We start from the raw sequence: 22,332 nt of genomic DNA on the forward strand, positions 1-22,332 counted from the left end.
GGGCGAGGTTGTGCTGTCCCCCCAGAATGGGCTCCCCACACCCCCACACAGCACTGGGCACCCCCAAACTGGCAGTGGGGTGCACATGCCAGCACATGCTGGGTTGCCTCCTGGCACTGGGTAACCCCCCAGCAATGGGGGTCCCCCCTGGCTCTCAATGTCACACCCCTGGCTCCCAGGGCAGGATCTGGGACAGTACTGGGAGCTACTGGGTGTTACCAGGAATGGTGTGGGGGTGATACTGGGAGCTACTGGGGGGATAGCAGAAGACTGGGGGACTTTGCATCTGCAGAGGACTGTGAGGATACTGGGAAGGTTCTGATTAAGGGGGAACTAGGAAGATTGGGGGCTCATCCTGGGGAGTGGGTGGTATCGAGAGTGTCACCATGGCACAGGGGGAGCACTAGGAGTATCGGAGGGGTGCTGGGGTTACTGGGGAGGGAGCACCGGGGGTCCGGTCTGGGTGTTATCCAGGGGGCAGTACCAATGGTGCGTGGTGTACCGGCGTCTGGAGACAGCCTCGGGGGCAATCCCGAGGCTGATCCTTGGTACCTGTGTCCGAGGCGCACTGGGGATGGGGAGGCGATGGAGGCCGATGCAGAGGGCAGCACCGGACGTCTGAGGTTGATGCCGGGGATCTGAGGGCTATCCCGGGGGTACTACCGGGGTCTGGTACCGGGAATGGGGAGGCGGTCCTGCGGGCTATGCGGGGTGGTGCTGGTAGTCAGAGGGCGCTACTAGGGATTTGGCGTTGATCCTGGAGCGATCCCGGGAATCTGGATAGTACCGGGCTTCCAGGGGGAACCGGGCTATGGAGGCGTCTCTGGGGATGATGCGGAAGCCATCCCGGAGATCTGGAGGCGATTCCGAGGCAGAGCCGGAGCGGGACCGGGAGGTACCGGGGATTTGGAAGTAGGGCCGGAGGCGGTGCGGAGGTAAATCCCAGGAATCTGGGAGTGATCCCGAAAATTTCGGAGCGATCCCGAGAGGTTCTGTGGCAGTACCGGGGAAGAGGAGGCGGCCCAGGGAGCGATCCCGGAGGCGGTCCCGGAGATCTGGGGGCGATCCCAGGGGCGGTCCCGAGCCGGTCTCGGTCTCCCCGGTGGGGGTCCCGAAGAAGACCCCGGAGCAGTCCCTCGGTGCGCGGCCAGGGCCGGGAGACCTGGGCGGTGCAAAGGGCGGTCCCGGTCTCGCGGCGGGCGGTCCCGGAGAAGACTCTGGGGCAGGCCCGCGGTGCGGGGCCGGAGCCGATGCCGGCAGCCCCGGGCAGTATCAAGGGCGGTCCCAGGGCGGAGCCTATACCGATCGCGATCGCGGTGCCGGTGTCGGGGCAGCGACGGAGCCCGGGCATGGCGGGCCTGGGCTCCCCAGAACTGGGCACTGGTCCCACTCCCGTCCCGGCCACTCGCGTGGAGCTCACGGTGTCTTGCAGGTAGTGAGGCCGCAGCGGGAGACGGCATCGGGCGGCGGGGGGCGGCGAGGCGCTGGGAGGCACTGGGGAGCAGGGGCAGCTGGCGTTGGAAGGTGCTGGGATGCAGAGAGAGGCGATGGGAAGCGCTGGGGTGCGGCGTTGGAGGGTGCTGAGGTGCACTGGGAGGCACTGAGATCCCCTGGGATGCGCTGGGAAGCATTGGAGAGTTGGGAACAGCTAGCGTCGTAGGGCACTGGGTTGCACTGGAACGTAATGAGATGCATTGGGAGGCACTGGAGTGCCGCAGAAGCTGGCGTCGAAGTGTGCGGGAGTGCACTGTGATGCATTGGGATCCTCTGGATGCACTGGGAGGCACTGGAATGCACCCGAGAGTGGGAACAGTTGGTGGTGTGAATTGCTGGGATGTACCGGAATGCACTGAGATGCCTTGGAAGGTACTGGGAGACACTAGGGAACGGGGAGTGGTCGGCATTGTAGAGCACTGAGAAGCACGGGGAGACACTGGGTAGCAAGGCAGCTGGCATTGGAGGCACTGAAATACATTAGGAAGCACTGGGATTAACTGGGAGACACTGGAATGTGCTGGGAGGCACTGGGGAGAATGGGAACACAGGAAGGTTGGGTATGGGGACGGATGGGCACTGGGTGAGCCAAGGGTGCTGAGGGTGGGGGCACTGAGGGGAGTGGGGGGCACGAGGGGGCATTTTGGGGGGTCTCTGGGACTAGGGGTGCAGGGAGGTCAGGTTTGGGGGATTCCAGGGATGCAGGGGGGTCAGATTGGACGCTGCATCACCTGCAGCCCCTGTATCCCTTGCCCACCCTGAAATTCCTGAATCCCCAGGCCTCACTGCATCATCTGCATCCCGTGTCTCCTGCCCACCCTGCAGCCCCTGTACCCTCCCTGTGCAACCTGAGGTCTTTGATGTCCTGACACATAGTTGTGCCCCTGACACAAGGCACTCTTACCTGTCATGCTGTGCATGCTGTGCAGATGTGTCTGTGCACCCCAACATGTTTTTAGGGCACACCTGGCAGTGCACCCCAACACTCCAACCATGCTCACCAATACCTGGCTGTGCTCACCAACATCCTGCTGTACACCCTGACACACTGGTTGAGCACCCCAACACATGGCCCTCCAATATGTGTCATGCTTTGCACCCCAATCCATGTCCTGGGGCACACCTGGGTGTGCACACCCTGCCATGCACCCTGTCACACAACTGCACATGACCCAACATGTGGCTGTGCATCTCAACGTGTGTTCTGGGGCACATCTGACAACATAAGGGGTACACACAGGCACAGCCAGGTGCTCACACTCACATTCACACACAAATTCACTCACACACACATACACATGCATGCACACTCAAACTCACCCCTCCCTGTCCCCCCAGGCAGCTCCTGGACAGGGACACCTTCTCCAAGTCAGACCCAGGTGAGTGGGGCAGAGGGGATGGAGTGCGTTTTAGGGTCTTTGGGGATGTTTTGGCTCTTAGGTGTTTTGGGTAGTCTTTGAGGGGCTTGGGGTTTTGGAGTGGTTTGGGGCCACCAGAAGGTGTTGTGAGCTCAGGAGATGTTTAGATCTCTGGGGATTTGGGGGTCTCTGGGGGACTGGGGGGTTCTCTGAGGTATTTTGTAAGTATCTGGGGGTTTTAGGGGGTCTCTGGGATTGCTGTGGTTCTATGAGATTTTGGGGGTTTCAAGGACATTTTGGAGGATTCTGGGGGTTTTGGGAGCTCTGGGAGTATTGGAGTCTCTGGGGGGTTTGGGGGGCATTGGGGGGTTTTGGTGGTCTCTGGGGGATTTGGAGAGCCTCTGATGTGTTTTGGAGGTGTCTGGGGGATCTTAGGAGGTCTCGGGGGTTGGGAGAGTCTCTGAGGTGTTTTGGTGGGTCTCTGGGGAGTTTTGGGAGTCTCTGGGAATGCTGGTGTCTCCAAGAGTTTTTGGGGTCTCTGAGGTGTTTTGGTGGGTCTCTGGGGGTGCCTGCCCCCCTGACACCTCCCCTTGCAGTCTGTGTGCTGTACACGCAACGCCCTGGCAGCCACCAATGGCAGGAGGTGAGTGACCCAATTGGTGGGGGGCAGCCAATCAGCACGTTGGGCTGTGCTCAGCTGGCCAATTTGCATGTTAGGATGCACTCAGTCAGCCAGTCAGGATATTGAGGTGCTAGTTGGCCAACCAGTCATCAGCATATTGGGACAATGACCAATCAGCATGTGTGTGTGCCAACCAGATGGCTAATCAGCATGTCAGATGTAACAGCAGCCAGCCAGCCAAGCAGCATGTAAGATTCTGGCCTATCAGCATGTAGGGGTAATGGCCAACTGGCCATCAGATTATTGGGGTGCTGGGCAGGTGACTAATCAGCAAGTCAAATTCTGGCCAATGAGTATGTTGGGAGGCTGATCAATGAGTATGTTGGGGGCTGACCAATGACCAGTGAGTTGGGGTCTTGGCCAGCTGGCCAATCAGTGGGCTGATGTGCCAACCAATTGGCCAGTCACCAGTGAACAATCAGCATCTTCGGGTGCAGCACCTGGACAATGAGTATTCTGAGATGCAGCAGCCATCCAATCAATGCTGGGGTCAGAGCGATCAGCCAACCAGCATCCTGGGGATCTGGGAAGCATGTCGAGGTCCCGGGCAGCCAGCCAATCAGCTGTTGGCATGCAGCCAGGTCCCGCCCCCCCTCAATTAACAGAGTGTTAATTGCAGGATAATGAGCGAGGGGTGGGGAGGGGTGTAGGGGTGGTCCTGCGGCACAAAGCGGCACAAGCGGCACAAAGCGGCACAAGCGGCACAAAGCGGCACACAAAGCGGCACAAAGCGGCACAAAGCGGCACAAAGCGGCACCTGGGCCCACTCCGCCCCTGCCCTCCCCTTTCCCACGCATGTCCCCCATGTGCCCTGGCCCCAGCCCTCTGCCCACTCTTGTCCCCGCCTCCTCCGCCCACATGTGTCCCCATGTCCCCAATCTCAGGTCCACATGTTCTCATGACTGTGTCTCCCAGTTGCTGTGTCCCCATATCCTCATGTTCCCACATCCTCAACCCCATGTCCACATATTATAACGTCCCTGTGTCTCCATGTCCACATTCTCATGTCCTACTGCCCCCAACCCCATGCCTCCACTCTCATTCCCATGCCCCCTGTTTTTCTGTCCTGTGTTCACATGTCCCTGTGTTTCCATGTCATCATCTTCTTGTGTCTCTATCCTTATGCCCCCAGGTCTCTGCACTTCCATATTCCCATATACACCTCTGTTCACATCACCACATCCCACATCCCCATGTCCCCATGTCCCTGTCCCCACTCCATGTTTTCCTCTCATCCCATTATCCCCACTGTTTCCACATCCCCCAGTTTGGCCGGACTGAGGTCATCGACAATTCCCTGAATCCTGACTTCCTGCACAAGTTTGTCCTTGATTATTGCTTTGAGGAGCGGCAGAACCTGCGTTTTGACCTGTGAGTGGCCCCTGTGGCCTCAGTGTCACCACCCCCCCCCTCCCCATGTCATGCCCATCTCCCAGGGTCACCCCCTGGCCACCCTGGTACAGCCCTCCCAGAATATCCTTGTCCCCATCCCTGTTCTGTCATCATTCCTGGACAATTATCACCTTTGTTCACATCTCTGTCCCTACGCTTGTCCCATCCCATTGTCATCCCTATCCTATCCAGACCCCATCCTGTCCCTATCCACATCCCATTCCTGTCCATTCCATTGTATCCCTATCCCATCCCATCCTGTCTCTGTACCAATCCCTGTCCCATCTAAGGCCCCCCTTTCCCATTCTATGTTCACATGTCTTCTCTGTCCCCAGGTATGATGTGGACTCCAAGAGCCCTGACCTCTCCAAGCATGTAAGTGCAGGATTAGTCCTGCTCCCCTGGCCTCCTTGGGTTGGGCATCCCCTTGGTGACACCTGATGTTCCCAATCCTGCAGGATTTCCTGGGCCAGGCATTCTGCACCCTGGGGGAGATTGTGGGCTCAGCTGGCAGCCGCCTGGAGAAGCCTCTAATGTGAGTCCCTGCCCCCCTCTGCCCCAGTGTCCCTATGTCCCCTGTGTTCTCGTGTCCTACACCAGTGAAGCCCCTGATGTGAGCCCCTCTTCTGCCCCAGTGCCCAGTGCCCCCAGTGTGCCCATGTTCCTCCTAGAGAAGCCTCTGACATGAACCCTCCCAGTCCTGGTGTCTCCAAGTCCACCCCCTCACTCAGAGAAACCTCTTATGTGAGCCTCCACTGTGGTCCAGTGTCTCCCAAGTCCCCAGGATCCCATGCCCCCCACTGGAGAAGCCCCTGATGGTAGCCCCCCTCAGCCTCAGTGTCCTAGGGTCCCCATGTCTCTGCCCCAGGGAAGACCCCAATGTGAGCCACCTCCTCCACTGATTGCAATGTCCCCATGTCCTCTCCCATGAGGAAGCTCCTGACATGAATCCTGCCTGTGCCCCAGTGTCCCTGAGGTCACCATGACCCCTTTGGAGAAAACTGGGAAACCCAGTGTCCCCATGTCCCTCCTGGAGAAGCCCCTGACATGAACCCCCCTGGCCTCAGTGTCCCCAGTGGGTCATAAAGTACCCTCCCCAGACAAGTCCCTGACAGGAGCCCCGCCAACCCTCATATGTCCATGTTTCCCTTTCGGTGTGCCCAGGATAAACTCAGACCCCAGAGTCAACAGTGGCATTTTGGCGGGGCTGACTTTTTTAGGGGGGTGAGGGGGCATAGCTTTCAAGGAAAGACATTTTTTGGGGTCTGGCTTTTTGGTGGGGTTTGATGGGTCTGGCTTTTTTTTGGGGTAGTGGCTTTTGGAAGGAATGTGGGTTTGGGGGTCTGGCTTTTGAGGGATCTGGCTTTTGGGGGTCTCGCTTTAGGAGGGGCCTTACGATTTTGGGGTTGGCTTTTGGAGGAAGTGTTTTGTGAGGATTGACTTTTTGGGGAGCTGAATGTCTTTTGGGAACTGGCTTTCTTGAGGGGAGAAATGGCTTCTTTTTAGGGTGCTGGAATCTGGGGTGGCTGGGGTTTTTTTGTAGACTTCCTCTTGGGGGGGGGGTGTTCTTGGGTGGGGATCCCCTTCATCACCTGTCAGCATGTGTCCCTGCAGGATGGGGACAGCCACCATGCACACCCGGGGCAGGAGACCCGCCCTGGCTGCCTCCAGTGGGTAAGTCCTGGGGTGCCCAGTGCGCAGGGGACACCCCCAGGACACCACGTGTGTCCCCACCATGCTCACATCCCATTCTGGCAGTGGCGTTCCGGGGAAGAAGTGCGGCACCATCATACTCCTCGCTGAAGAGTTGGGAAACTGCCGGGTGAGCCGCAGCAGGGCAGGGGAGGGGGCATAGCTTGGGGACCCTTCAATATCGGGGGTGCTAAGACACACTAGCCCACCCCCAAAGGTAAGGTAAGGGCTGTCTATCCCCACGCTGCATCCCACCTGTCCTGGATCCCTCCTTCCCTCATGGAGCAGCCGCCCCACAGGATCCCATCCCTGAGGAGGCTGCAGGGTGGATGACCCCCCGCAATTCCATCCCTCAGGACGTGGCCACACTCCAGTTCTCTGCCAACAAGCTGGATAAGAAGGATTTTTTCGGAAAATCTGACCCCTTCATGGTCTTCTACCGCAGCAATGAAGACGGGACGTGAGCGACTCCCCCTCAAAACTGCAGTGACCCTCCCACACCTGAGCCATGGGAGGGCTCAGCCTTAGCACAGGACACCCCTATATCCCCTGGACTAGCATTGGCAGGGGTGTCCAGAAATCCTCACTGCAGTGTGGGGGTGAAGGACTGGGGGGATGTTGGGATGGGGGAGTGACCCTCTTGATCCCCCCTTTCCCCCCCTTGTCCTCCCCCCAGTTTCACCATCTGCCACAAGACAGAAGTGGTGCGGAATACATTGAACCCCATCTGGGCAGCCTTTGCCATTCCTGTCCGTGCCCTCTGCAATGGGGACCATGACCGGTGAGTGCCAGGGAACTGGGACCCCTGCACCCTTCTTTGGCCCCAAAGACCTCCTTCTTGTTCTTCCCCCCATCTCTAGGGTCGACTAGGACTTCTGAAACCCCTTCCCTAGCTCTGTCATACCCGGGAACACCCTGCATTCTCATCCCTGTCCCCTGTCTCTCTGGTCCTCCAGGACCCCCTTCCCCGTGTCTGCCCATCTCTTTGGGCACCCAGAACCCCTATTCCTTTTTTCCTCCATCTCACAGGTCTTCCAGGATCCCCTGCACCCCATGTCCCCATCTCTGTGATACCTCTGGGCTCCCAGAGCTCCCGTCACTCCATGTCTGGCACCCCAGGACCTCCTTCCTCTCTCTCTGTGGTCCCTCAGAATCCTTCCCCTGTGTCTGTAATACTTCAGGACCCTCTTTACCTCCTTCCCCCATCTCTGTGGTTTCAAAGACCCCTGCATCTCCTTCCCCATTTCTGTGGTACCTCAGGACCCTCTGCAGCCCTTCTACCCTCTCTGTGGCCCTCTGAGATCCTCAGAACCCCTACCCCCATCTTTGTGGTACCAGTAGCACCGACACCCCCCCCCCCCCGCCCCCAAAATGTTACCTGCTTTTGCCTCAGTTTATCCATCTGGGCAATGGGCATCACAGCTGTCACTAAGCCATCTCCCCCAACCCCATCCCAAATAAGTGTCACCAGCTGCTGTCCTGGCAAACAGCTCCTCACCTGCTTTAGCCCTGTGTTGGATGTTGCTGTGGCAACAATGGATAAAAATATCCCAATGAGGAGGAGAAGGAAGGAGGAAAAAGCCCCCGAGGCATCAAAACAAATCCCACAGGGAGTGGGGAGTGGCGGGTGCCCGGGGAAGGGGGGAGGTGGGATTTGGGGGTGTTAGGGGGTGCTGGTGACACCCCCCCCTTCCCCTGCTGCCTTGCAGAGCCATTAAGGTGGAGGTATATGACTGGGACCGTGATGGCAGGTGAGCTGTGTGTGGTCCTGGGGACGCCCTACACCCTGGACCTGCCCCCCACCCTGGGATGGGGACCACCTGAGTGATGGGAATCCCCCCTGGCTATTTGGGATTTCCTGGCTGATGGGAAACTTCCTGGGCAATGGGAAACCCCTCATCCTCACACCCCCGAGTGATGGGGATCCCCCGGGTAGTGGGAACCTCCTTAACCTGACTGATGGAGAACCACTGGCCTTGCAGCCACGACTTCATCGGGGAGTTCACCACCAGCTACCGGGAGCTGGCACGAGGCCAGAGCCGCTTCAACGTGTACGAGGTGAGGGGTGGGGGGTACATGGGCAGGGGGGGTCCTGCAACCCCCAGGGGTTACGGTCCCCAGGGACCCTGTGCTGCACCCCTGTGTGTTGGCCGTGGGGTCCTAACACTGCGCTCCTTGGCAATCATGGTCCCCAGGGTCCCTCTCTCCACTGCACCTCTGGGTGCTGGGGTCCCTGTGTGCTACATCCCCCACGGTCCCCATTATGCAGTCCTGGGGTGTTATGGTCCCCAGGGTCCCTCCCAACACTGCACTCTGGTGTGTAATGTACCCAAGAGTCCCCCCCTGCACTGTGAGGTGTCATGGTACCCAGGTGCTCATGCTGCAGCCACAGAGGTTTACAGTCCCCAGGATTCCTGTGCTACAGCCAGGAGTGGTGTGGTCCCCACATTGCATCTCTGGGGTGTTACAGTTCCCATGCTGCACCCTGGGGTGCAGCACTCACAGCTGCTTTCTTGAGGGTCCCCAGCCCCTGCCATGGATCTCCAGCTGCACTACAATCCCCAGGGTCCCCACACACACACTTCGGTGTCACAGCCCACCATATGCTCCTCAACGTCTCTCTGTGCACCTCAGCACAGTGCTCCACTGCTGCCCTCCAGCATATTCTGTGCTCACTTGTCCCCCAGGATGTGACAGTCCCTTGCACTGCTCCTGGGACCTCCTGTCCTTGTGAGAAGCAGCCCCTTTCCCTCCCCTCCCATCCCTGCAGGTGGTGAACCCCCGGAAGAAGATGAAGAAGAAGAAGTACCTGAACTCAGGGACAGTGAGGATGGGGATGTGCAGAGGGGGGAACACAGGCAGTGTGGGCACTTTCTCCCTTGAGCCCCATGTTCCCACAGGTGACACTGCTGTCCTTTGCTGTGGAGGCCGAACATACATTCCTGGACTACATTAGGGGCGGGTAAGCATGGGGTCTCCAGCACCTCCAGCTGCACTTTTGATGGTTCTAAACACCCCCAGTTCCTTCCTTGGGGGTATCCAGCAACCTGAGCTGCTCCCTCAAGGGCAGGGAATTCCCAACACCTCCAGCATCTACTTCACTGGTATGGGGGTCCACAGTATTCACTGTTGCTCCCCTAGGGATCGGAGACAGCGGTTCCTGCTATTCCCAACACCCCCTGTGGGATCCCCAACACCTCCCAGTTCCTCCACTGGGGGTCCTCAGCGCACCTAGCTCCTCCATTGGGGGTCTCAGCACCCCCACCCAGATGCCTCCTTGGGGGCAGGCTGTCCCATCACCTACAGCTGCTTTACTGGTAGTCCCAGAACCAACAATTGCTTCCTCTGGAAGTCTCTAGCAGTTTCAACAGCTCCCTTTGGGGTCCCAAACACCCCAACTGCTCCTTTGGGGGAAGAGTGTCCCCACCATCCCCATCTTCTCCATTGGGGGTCCTCAGCACTCCCACGCAGATGCTCTCTCATGGGCAGGGGCTCCCCAGCACCCTAAATTGGTAATTTGGGGGTCCCCAGCACCCTCAGCTGCTCCCTTAGGTGCAGCATGGTGACACTTCAGTGCAGGTACACTTGGAGGTGCTCTGAATTGGGGATGGGTACATCCAGTCCAACTTGTGGCCCCAGGGGTATCCCTACCCCAAACTTGCAGCTGACCCTGTGTCACCTCAAGGCCACTTTACCCCTCAGGACCCAACTCAACTTCACAGTGGCCATTGACTTCACGGCATCCAATGGTGAGTGGGGGCTTTGTCCCCCCAGGAGGATTTTTTGGGGCAGTTGTAATGAGTTTGATGTCATGGTGGTGTCATCCTTGTCACCAATTTGGGACATGATGTTGTTGTCCTTGTGTTGGGGACATGGTCATGTCTCCCTTGTCACTGGGTTGGGGTCATGATGGGATTGTCCTTGTCAAGAGTTTGAGGTCATGGTGGTGTTATTTTTGTCACTTGTTGATACTATCTGTGTCATACTTATCACCAGCTGCCACTGGGTTGGGGATTAGGTGCCATCATCATTGTCATTGAATTTGGGACAGTGGTGACATTCTTGTTGCTGGAATCATATCTTGTCACTGGGGTCATGGCAGTGTCATCTTTGTCACTGTGTTGGGGACATGGTAGTGTCATCCTTGTCACTGTGTTGGTTCGATGGTCATGTCATCCTTGTCACCAGCTGCCACCAGATTGGGGATGTGGTGGCATCACCCTTGTCATCAAGTTGGGAATATGGAGGGTCACCCTTGTCACTGGGTTGGGGACATGGTGGCACTTGGAGACATGGTGGGATTATCCTTGTTCTGGGTTTGGGATAAGATGACATCATCCTTGCCACTGGGTTGGGGACATAGTGGTGCCATGGTTTGGGGATGCTGGGGGTGTTTTGGAGGTGCTGAGGGGATTATGACAGTGCTGGGGGGCCTGTGGAGGTGCTGAGTCCCATGCTCGTGCAGGGAACCCCTCGCAGCCCCATCCCTGCATTACCTGAGCCCCTTCCAGCTGAATGCCTACAGCCTGGCACTGCGGGCCGTGGGGGACATCATCCAGGACTACGACAGTGACAAGATGTTCCCAGCCCTTGGCTTTGGTGCCAAGATCCCCCAGATGGGCACGTGTCCCATGAGTTTCCACTGGTGAGGGGCCAAGTCGGAACAGGACTGCGGACGAAGGGTGGTGTCCTTGTCACCCAGTCGGGGACATGGTGGAATCATCTTGTCACATTGTTTGGGACATGGAGGGTCATCCTTACGCTTGGGTTGGGGCTAAAAAGATAAGAATCTACGCTGAGGTTGGGGTGGTGCATCCTCATCACTGGTCTGCGGCCATGGTGGTGTCATCCTCATGGCATCAGATTAGGAAGGGGTTTGGAGTTGTCACCAGTTTGGGTCATAGTGGTCCTCCTTGATCACCGAGTTTAATACATGGTGTGTTTGGGTTGGAGCTGGACTGGGGATGTGGTGGTGTCATCCTTATCTTTGGACTGGGAATATAGTGGCATCGTCACTTTGTGACTGGTTTGGGGTCATGGCAGTGTCACCAGGTTGGAATATGTAGCATCATCCTCATTGCGAGCTTCGGGATGTGGTGGGTGGACTCTGTCACTGTGTTGGCCATATGATGGGTGTCCTCATCATCCATTCTCACTGTGTTGGAGACATGGTGGTATCATTCTTGTCACTGGGTTGGGAATGTGGTGGCATTTTCCTTGTCACTGGAGATGTGGTGGTGTCATCCTTGTCTTGGGTTGGGAACATAGTGGAATCATCATTTTATCACTGGGCTGAGGCCATGGAAGTATCATCTTTGACACTGAGTTGGGAACATGTTGGTGTCTTCCTTGTCACCACATTGTGGACATGGTGGGGTCATCCTTGTTAGCACTTGGGGGCCACGGCAGTGCCATCCTTTTTTGTGGATGGGGTCTGTGGTATCACCCTGTCTATGGGTGGGGGCCATGGTGTCACCATGGTCCTGGTGAACCTGTGGCAGAATGGGGATGCATCAAACCCAGCGTGCCATGGCATTGCGGGTGCTGGAAGCGTATCATGCAGCCTGCGCCGTGTCCAGCTCTACGGCCCCACCAACTTTGCCCCTGTCGTCAACCATGTTGCCCGGTAAGAGGGGCCCCGTGCCCCGGGGTGGGGTCCCTGTGCCCCCGGCGTCATGCAGGGTCCCCCCAGCTCAGCGGCCACAGTGCTGGATGGGTCCCAGTACTTTGTCCTCCTCATCATCACCGATGGTGTCATCTCTGACATGGCTCAGACCAAGGAGGCAATCGTCAATGTGAGACCCTTGTGGTGGTACTGGGAGGGGGGGTGTGGCACCCCTTGGTACCAGAGGTGGGGAACATGGGGCCCTTGGGTGATGGGCAGTGGGGAGGGGTTGGGACCCTTGAGGGTAGGAAAGGTTGGCGACCCCTGGGTGCTGGGGCTTGAGGAGGGCTAGAACCTTTAGGGGCTGGAAAGGGGCTTAGACGCCTGGGTTCTGAGGGGTTGGGGGTGGCTGGGACCTTTTAGGTGATGGGGTGGGTAAGGAGGAGCTGGGACCCGAAGCTTAGAGGGAAGGGTGGGTTGGGACCTTTGCATGCTGGAGGATGGGGAAGGGCTGGAAGTCCTGGGTGTAGGTGTGGATCCCTGGGTACTGGAGGCAATGAGGAGGGACTGGGACCTTTGAGAGGTGGGAAAGGGCTTAGACCACTGGGTTGAGAGGGGCTGAGACTCCCATGGTCTGGGGTGTATGGGTGTCTGGTACCCCTGGTGCTACGAGGGGGCTAGGAAGTTCCTGGAACCCCCCAGTGCTGGTGGGGAGGTCTGAGACCCTTGGGTGATGGGGGGTGGTGAGGGACTGGAATCCTTACAGGAGGGGTTGTTGGCACCCCCCTGGTGCTATGGGGAAGGGGAAGTGGCTCATTTGGTAGCAGCATCATTAAATTTCATGGGACTCCCTTCACCCCTGGCTCCCTCAGGCTGCCAAATTGCCCATGTCCATCATCATCGTGGGAGTTGGTCAGGCAGAGTTCGATGGTAAGATCTGGAGGCTGGGAGGTACTAGGGGAAGGCTAGGGAGATCAGGGGCGTCCCTTGGCCGCTGGAGCCATGAGTTAAATGTGTCAGTATATGAATGGGCTCAGCATACTCCAGCGAGGGGCTTGGGAGTTCTGGATGTGAGGTTGAGAGGGACATAATGGGGTCCCCACCTGAGGTGGAGGGCACTGGGGTGCTGCTGACCTCCTCTCGCATCACCCCCAGCCATGGTGGAGCTGGATGGGGACGACATCCGTATCTCTTCCCGTGGGAAAGTGGCTGAGCGTGATATCGTCCAGGTACTGACCTCACCAATGAGGGATTTGGGGACCCCCTTCATCCCACCCGCAGGGTGGTGGGGATTCCCTGGGGAACCTCAAATCAGCCCCATCACTCCTGGGGTGCAATGGGTGGGACTGGTGTGCAGGGATGGTAAGGCAGACTGGGACATGGGGCAGCACTGGCATTTGCAGGGGCAATGGGACATGAGTGGGATGCACTGGGACAAGGGGATGCAATGGGTCTGGGAGGCACCTGGATGGAGGGACGGATTTGGATTTGGGTGTGCACTGGGACATGGTGAGGGGCTTCACTGGGAAATGAGGATGCCCTGGGACTTTGGATGTACCTTGGAAGGAGGGTGCAGGGGGTCATGGAAGCATATTAGGATATGGGGGGCACTGAGACATGAAGGAGACAAAAGGATGTGAAAGGAGGTTTACTGGGAAATGGTGGCAGGTTTGGCATATCAGGGGTGTGCTGGGACATAGAAGTGGTACACTGGCATGGAAGGGATGCACTGGGAAAAAGGAGTGCACTGGAGCTTAGAATGTATGTGAGGGAGACACTGGGACATTAGGTGCACTGGGTACATGGTGGGGGCCTTCACTGGGAAGAGTGGGTGTACTGAGATTTAGGATGTACTGTGGAATGGGGGAGCAGTGAGACATGGGGATTTATTACGATATGAGGGGCACTTTGGCATGAAGGGGATTGACACTGGGAAATGGGGACACTGGGATGTGGGGGGCACTGGGACATGGAGGGGCGGGTACTGCGATATGGAGTTGCACTGTGACATGAAGAGGGGATGTACAAAGACATTTGGGGGGGCTGTGGTGCGAAAAGGGCTGGAATGAGACTTAGGATCTCCCTCGGAGATCCTGGGGGGAGCTGGGACATTAGGAAGCACTGGGTCATGGGGGAACATTGGGACATTGGAGATGGGCACTGGGATATGGGATGGGCACTGGATTTGGGGAGCAGTGGGACATGAAGGGGGAAGGTATTGGGGAAGGGGGGTGCACTAGGAAATGAGGGTGGCTCTCAGATGTGGCGGCACTGGGACATGAGGAGGGTGTGCCGGGGGGGTCACTGGTTCATCAGGATGTGGGGCAGTGGGACATGGGGGTGTACTGGGAAATAGGAGGGGGCACTAGGATGTGGAGGCTGTGGGAAATGGGAGGCACTGGGATATGGAAGGGCATTGGGGCTTGGCATGCATGTGGATGTAGCGATGCCCTGGGGCACGTAGAGTGGTTACTGGGAAATGGGGAACACTGGGTTGTGGGAGTACATTAGGGCATGGGTACCAGGATACAGGGAGGCACTGGGTTTTAGTATGTACCTGGATGTGAAGGACACTGGGACATCAGGAATGGGGAGGCGACACTGGAACTGCTGTGCATGGGGCACACAGTTCCAGAGGCTTCCCGGCCCTGGACACCCTCAACCACTCTGCCCCCCTGTGCCCTCCCAGTTTGTTCCATTTCGTGACTACATGTCGGGAGGTCCTGGCGCGGGGCTGAGCATGGCAGGGCTGGCACGGGAAGTCCTAGCTGAGATTCCTGACCAGCTCCTCTCTTACATGAAGGCACGGGGCATAAAACCACCCCACATCCTTCCCATGTCCCCTGTAGCCCCCCCCACCCTGACTGCCTACCCCCAACACACCACGTCCCCTCATCCTACCCCAGGACCCTCTATCCAGGCGCCAAAGGCAGACATATTCTGCCAGGGACCAGAATATATCTCACCTCCCCTCCACAACCTTGGGGTCCCCCTCGATCTGGGTTCCTCTCTCCAGTCCTGGTTCCCACCACCACACCCATAAACCAGCTTTTGGGTTTCCCCGGGGGATTGAGATGGTGTTGCCTGAGCATTCTTGGCAACATTCCTGGCAACATTCCTGGCAACATTCTTGGGTATGGGACTCCTCCCTATACCCATCGAAGACTATCTCGCCCCCACAAAAAAGAGGCAGGGGTTTCTTCACCCTCCTGACCAAAAACCTGGGGTGCGCAGGAGGTTCCACCAAACATGGAATGTCCCCCTAGGGTGATGCATGACTCCTCCTCACCCACCAGCCTCCCCAAATCCATAGTTCTCCCAAACTTCCTGGGCTGATCCCAGTGGGGTCCCCAGCGTTGTGTTCCCCCTTGCCGTGTCACATGTGTCCATGTGGGTTTGTATTGCCTTAAATCACAATAAATTGTTGTGGCTTTAATTACAGCCCCCTCCCCTGGGACGCCTCAGCATCTCCCCTGGCTATATGTGTAACTCCCTCATGTGTGACCCTCCCCAACTGTGTGACACCTCCTGAGACTGCGACTCTCCAGCTCTGACTCCCCGCAGCTCTGCTCCCTCCCCATCTGTGATCCCCTCCAAGTTGTGACCCCCCCTGCTGTGTCACCCCCTCAACCTGGGCTCTCCCCCAGCTGTGACACCCCAGCTCTGACCCTTCCCCAGCTGTTTGACCCCCCCCCCCCACACACACTGTGTGAACCCCCTCAAATGTATGACCTCCCTGGCTGTGTGTGACCCTTGCCCCAGCTCTGACACCCCCCAACTGTGTGATGGCCCCTGTGCCTGATATCCCCTGGCTGTGATGCCCCCACACAGTGTAACCCTCCCTAAGCTTTGGCATCCCCCCCCCACCTCTGATTCCCCCCCAGCTTGTGTGACACCCCACCACTGTGTGACCCCCAGAATTGCAATACACAGAAACCACCTGGGCCAGGGGAGGGCTGGGTTATTTACAGGTCTCTGCACCCCCCACATCCCAAAATTGCTTGAAGGGGGGCCTGGGAGGTCGGGGGAGCCCACAGAGACCTCACACCCCAATTGAGAGGTGTCATCAAGCCCTGAAACCCAACAGGGGAGTCAGAGACTCCACATCCTACTGGGCAGTTCAAAGTATCCACACCCAGTTAGGGGAGTCACAAAGCCCTCATATTCCACTTTCATAGGGTAACAAAGCACCCCCAACTGTGTCTGTAGGTTCTCATAAAGCCCCCCACCCTAGCTTGGGGGGTGGGTGGGATGTCACAAAGTGCCTACACTCCAGCTGGAGGGGAGTTATAAACCCCTGCACCCAAATTGAGGGGGTCACAGACACCCCACATCCCAGCTCAGTTAGGTCACAAAATGCCCATCCCCCGTTTGGGGTCACAAGCCTCTGCACTCCCATGGTGGGAGTGTGAAAAAGCTTCTTCTCCCCTGTCTGGGAGGTGGAGGTAGTTTTAGACCCCTGTCTCCTCCCAAAAGAAGTGGCTTTCCAGTGTAAGGGGACTGCACCAGTGCTAAGAGCAAACCTGTCAGCGGATACTGGGGAGAAACTCCATGCTGGGGTGGCTGCTCTCACCCCCCCTTCTTTCACCCCTTCAGGCTGTGGGGGGCTCCCATAACAGGGATGGCCCCCATAACAGGGCTGACACCATGGGTGCCATCTTCACTGGGGTGCGTGTCAGGGGTTGGTCCCAGAAATAAAACACTCCAAATAAAGAGAGAAAGGGGCAGATGAAACCCTGCATGTATATCCCCCTGCAGAAGAGTAGGGAGAGTGTCCTTGACTATTTGGGAGGGGCTCGCCTTGTTTTGGTGGAGGGGGGGCTGTCAGTTTGGAGGGGTTCTTTGCCTGTTTAGGAGGACCCACTGTGTGTGTGCCGGGGGGAGGGGAGTGGATCCAGCAAGACATCTCCAGAGGCTGCTACTCCAGGAAATCCTGAGGAGAGATGGAATTGTCACACACCGGGATCTCTCCACATTTATCCATTGGGCCTCCCCCAAACACTCACCTCTTTAGAATCATTGTGGAAAAAAAGCTTGGGTTTGGGTTGGGGTTAGAAGTGGGGGTCAGGGTTAGGACTGGGGGTTAAGGTTGGGGATTAGGGTTAGCATTAATGTTAAAGTTAGGGTTAATTTCCATTCAGATTTCTGCCCAGAGCTTACCCAGAAATGTTCCATTGTGGGTTGTCCATTTTCTCCAGTCATGCACCTGTCAGGGTCCACAAATGGGGGGAACCTGATGGTTCGTTTTAGGATCTCAGAGTGCAAAAGACACAGCGGGGGACAACTCAATACAACAAAAATGCACCTTTATTTGCCACCAAAATGCGATAGTGGGAGAGAAAATAGAGAATAGTAAGAAAGATAGAGAGTAAGGGGATTATAGCTAGCAACGTGGAGGGCTGAGTCCTCGAGGCCGAAGTGCCTATAGACGCGGTTCTTCTCCAGTGGGATGATCACGAAAGTGAACGGGGGTCTCCAGGGTTTTATAGGTTGGTCAAGGCAGGGACCAAAGCTAGTGGCAGCAAAGCCAAAGCGAGCCACTTGTGTTAAGGCAAAACAAGGCGCTCAGAGCCAAGCAGGAGCCAGAGCCTGCATCAGAGTTGGGACAAAGATGAGTCACAGGGCCAAAACCGGAGCCACCTGCATCGAGGTTGGGTGCTCAGGGACAAGCTGCACACCGTGCGTGCCGTACTCCGGTATGGGCAGACCAGTTTGGGCAAGCAGCCTTGGCTCAGTCCACTGCAACCAGTTCCATTGTTTTGCACTCCGTTCTCATGGAGATGCATACCAGTCCTCCAAGACTTGGCAAATGTTCCACCTCAGCCAGGCCAGGGCTCCTTTCAGAGTCTGGGGTCTCAGTCCTCAGTCATTGGAGACGGTCGTGAGGCATATCACATCCTTGGACAGACTCTGACACCACCCCGTGACTCACGACTGACGACTAAGGTCCTCTTCTGCAACGTTGTCACGATGTCTTCAGGACTCGTCAGTGTTGATAGCATATATACCAGAAAACAGAGACAGAAAAAAGTGAGAGAGAGAGAGAAAGAAAGAGGAAAAGGAAATACAAAAGAAAGCAAAATAAAATCAAAACACAATCAATCAATTCTTGATTAAAACAATTTTCCAAAATACTCAAACAAATCACAAAAAATGAAAAAGCAATATAACAATAAAACAGTATACAATCAATATTAATTGATTAATTAAAACTATTTCTTGACTTAATCAAAACAATCAAAATTAATTTTAATCATAACATAACTAAAACAAACACATCAAAATCAAACAACAACAAACAATCTTACTTAACTTGCTGTTGCAGGTCTAATTCTCGCTGTTTTGGTAGTGAGTCTAGTGTCAATAACTTTAGGAGTATCTTTTGCAAAAGGGGTATCAATTAAACTGTGTGCATTCATTATGGATGTCAAGCGTTTCAATTGCTTCATCATTTTCCAATTTAGGATGTATAAAACAACTGACAAAAGAAAACCGATGAAAACCAAAATCAAAAGGACAACAATTGGATGGCACAATTTGTTCAGGATACCTGTAGCAGTAGGTGACCACCCAAAAAGGGTGTCCCACCACTTGTGTTCAGCAGCCTTTTTTACCCTTTCTAAAACACAATGTATTGCCTTCACATCATGATGGACTGTTACTAAAGTTTTCTGTCCATTTTCCTTAATCCTTTTCAAAATTCCCATTAAGTCCTGGTGAAGCAGCAATTGCTTAACCAAAGTTAAATTCATTCCAATGGGGACAGGCATTATCTGATGAATCAGTGTAAAATTGGATTGTAAAAGGTGATAGGACCTAACTGGGGCTGTGTAAGAAAAGTCACATCCTGTGATTGTGGTAAAATTGCAAACACAAAAATTTGAATGATTCCTAAGATTCACTACTACATTTTCTACAAACTTCATCACAAGCAGTCCTCCACAAGCACATCCATTGCCTATATACACAAGCACTGTTTCAGGAGTTTCATTAGGGTGTACTTCAAAGTGACATATATTTTGCTCTGTGTCTAAGCAGATGTCTTGAGCTATGATTGCATTACCTTCACAAATGAAACCTTGTTGCTCCCTAACAACACAAGATTCTAATTTGACAGTTTGCCATTTTTCCCCAATTTGACGGGCCCATTCCCTATGCTCGGAAGGACAGAGAATGGCTCCATCATGATTTATACCTAATGCAAGGATCGGGAATATCGAATGCACTGAAGCATTGCATATTGTTAACACAAAAGCTGTAACTGTGTTGGTATTGGGGTTATATGTAAAGTTCACCAATTTCCACCAGGATTGGAATTCCCTTTCAAAGTCATTTGCATAGTCCCAAATTATTTTTCGAATTTCAGTAGGAAAGATGCCTTCCTCACCTTCACTTATGACTGAGGCAACAACCATCTGCATCCAAACCTGTGCCTGGATGCAGCCGAAAGCCAAAGAATTGTTGCTTTGAGCAATGCCAATTGTATAATACCAAGTGTATCAATTACTAATTTGTGATCATTTAGATTTACCTTTTCCCAATTTGGTAATATGTTTGATAGCAACACTGATGTGTCCCCAAAGCGACAGAGGACTCAGGGGTTGTTGTAATTTAGTAAAATCTCTAATTGTGGCAACCAATTTATTCATTAATCAATACTGTTTAAATTCCTGTTTAAAATATTTACCATGGTTTATATGGCCTTCATGTCCCTTGGAGTTCTCCTGTGAAAAGTAAGCACAACAGAATCTGCCACCAGGAGGCAGAAAATGAATGATGGAAATTATCCAGCGTGTTTTTTGATACTCTTTCCTAGAGCATCAAGGAGTACCCATGTGTATTTATTCAGAGGGGTTTTTAGCACTAGGGTACTTCCCCATGCAGTAGGGAAGGTCACCAAAACAGGTTTGTCCAGGGTTACGTGCTGGATTGTTGGGATCACTTGGTCCCCACAGTGAGGGAACTCTGCTTGGAGCTGTCGGGCAAAAAGCAGAAGCATCAGTAAACCAAGGATTTGCTGACTGTTCAGGGGAAAAGGGAGGGGTAATGACTGAGGCAGGTTTGTCTTGGATGCCATCCAAGTTTTCCACTTCCTGTATTGATAGGTTTTTCACAGCTCCTTCAGTTATTGAGAGGATGTTACAATAATGTTCAATCTGAGCATACCACTTCCTTACTGAGGCCCTCTGGGCCACCCCGTCAGGTAAGGATGTCCCAGTAGTGACTGACTTAATAACTTTGAAAGGACCTCTCAAGACAATTGGTTGTTGTCATGCAATCATCTGCACTTCTATGAGAGCTAGGCTAACCACAAACAAGCCTTTTTCCCAGGGAGTGTACCTCTTTTCAGCATCTCTGAAACCACAGGAATAAAAACCAACAGGCCATGTTGGACCCTTAGGACCCTGCTGCCATATGTGTACTGACAAGTCTGAGAGGGCAAATCCCCATTTCACCTGGAAAGGATCTGTAGGATGAACAGGACCTAGAGCCTGATGAGCAGTTGCTTCAAAAATCAGTAATTGCGTTGTTTCTTCCTGAGCAGCAGTCCATTCCCATAGGCAGGCGGCTTTGTTGACATCTTCCAAAAGTTGGTTGGAGGTACAAACTACAGCTAAAGGGTCTCCCCTTTCCAAAGCATTACCTCCCTCAGCCCAGAAAGTTGCATTGTTTAAAACTTGTGTAAGGGAATGTTGTGGGCTGGTTTGCCCAAGGTGGTGGGAAGAGGAGGTGCGCTGGGTGTCCGTTAGATTTGTTTTCCCCTTTCTGGTTTTCATTAGGGGAAGCAATGTGGTCTGACTCCTCTGGGTTTTTCGGGTTTGTCCTCTGAGTGTTTTACCAGTCCATATTTTCTGCTGTAACTGATTAACTCCTCTGCTACTTCACTCCATGTCCAAACTTTGCAACTGCTGTTAGATTGTGTGCTAGGAGTAGCAAAAGGTTAGGAGTCAGTGGAGTCAGTGGAACCAGTTTGATCACTTGTATGTCCAAGAAGTCTTTCAAGCCTATCTACCAGGGTGATAGATGCTATTGTTTTTTGGAGGAGAATTGCTGTTGGTTTAAGTGATTCTGGTAAACCTCGAGTTAAAGGGGTCATAATTTCAGGTTTGACAGGCTGTTGCATTGGTGACTCATAGCCAGAGAATAATTTTCTTTCATGTATCATTTGCAAGCATGCAGCTTTGTGTATGTTTTCTAGGATTTGGTCTGAGGTGCCGACAATTGCCAGAGGGTAGCCCCTTTCAAGGGGGTTTAGTCCCCCTGCCCAGTAAGCTGCACGCTGTGTCAGGGACCATGGAGCACGTGTATTTCCTGTTGTTAAGAAAACTCCATGTCCCCAGTAGCCACTTGCTTCTTGTTCACTTAATTTGATTTGGTCACCTCCAGTGAGTGAAACTCTAAAAACATACTCCGTCTCTGATTCACTGGGGAGGCGGGAGTATTCCTTTTTTATTTTAGCTAATTCAGTGGCTGTGTATGGTATTTCTTTGGTGGTTATGTGGGGATCATGATACTCTTCATTTATATAGATATATTCTGTTTAATGAGAGGTCTCAAGTTGGAACCAGAGTGTTCCCCACAATTTTGCATGTGTACCAATTCCTTTTGAGGGTATATCTGTTTGATAGTGTATGACTCCCTTTCTTCTATTTCTTTAGGTGTTTCTACGGGGTTTAAGTTTTTCTTTCGCTCTTCTGCAAGGGAAAACCGCAGTAAATAATTCTGATTTCTTTCCTGTTCCAATTGTTTTTGCAAAGCTTCTACCAGATTTTGCAGGGAGTCTATTACTGCATTTTCTTCACTTACCCGTTTAAGACGGGTTTCTATGGCTGCTGAAAGACAGGCCCCCAAAACTGAGAAAAGAATTGTTTTATTTCTGCCCAGTTTGAATCTAGCATCATGTTGCAAAGAATATATTCTATCTACAATGTTTTCAAAATTACAGCAATTATTCTGTGCCCACCCTTCTCTGGCTGGGGAAGGTCTAGCACCATGTTTTGCAAGCAAAGCATAAAATGCATCCTTATGTTTTTCAGTCATTTTGGTGAAGGGACAACAACCACTCACAGTGAGGTATTCTTAAAGTTACACACTGCACAGCTCAAACT

At 54.2% G+C, this 22,332-nt stretch overlaps 2 protein-coding genes across 2 annotated transcripts; one reads left to right on the top strand and one right to left on the bottom strand.

Moving 5' to 3' along the window:
• The first annotated feature begins 1,325 nt into the window (after window positions 1-1,325).
• On the top strand, window positions 1,326-15,266 carry LOC136371477 (copine-5-like). The gene is given in 23 exon segments (XM_066335587.1): window positions 1,326-1,432; window positions 2,833-2,873; window positions 3,449-3,495; window positions 4,802-4,905; window positions 5,262-5,301; window positions 5,385-5,461; window positions 6,541-6,600; window positions 6,685-6,748; window positions 6,975-7,078; window positions 7,295-7,399; window positions 8,328-8,369; window positions 8,601-8,676; window positions 9,389-9,442; window positions 9,519-9,580; window positions 10,321-10,367; window positions 11,084-11,098; window positions 11,101-11,223; window positions 11,226-11,263; window positions 12,120-12,244; window positions 12,311-12,413; window positions 13,096-13,153; window positions 13,379-13,452; window positions 14,913-15,266. Coding segments are annotated over 23 exon segments (1,896 nt in total). The 5' UTR covers window positions 1,326-1,349.
• A 5,733-nt stretch (window positions 15,267-20,999) lies between these two features.
• LOC136371478 (uncharacterized) lies at window positions 21,000-22,332 on the bottom strand. Its single transcript, XM_066335588.1, is given in 2 exon segments — window positions 21,000-21,766; window positions 21,769-22,332. Coding segments are annotated over 2 exon segments (1,263 nt in total). The 5' UTR covers window positions 22,265-22,332.

Source organism: Sylvia atricapilla, chromosome 25 (assembly GCF_009819655.1).
Source record: "Sylvia atricapilla isolate bSylAtr1 chromosome 25, bSylAtr1.pri, whole genome shotgun sequence".
Lineage (NCBI taxonomy): Eukaryota > Metazoa > Chordata > Aves > Passeriformes > Sylviidae > Sylvia > Sylvia atricapilla.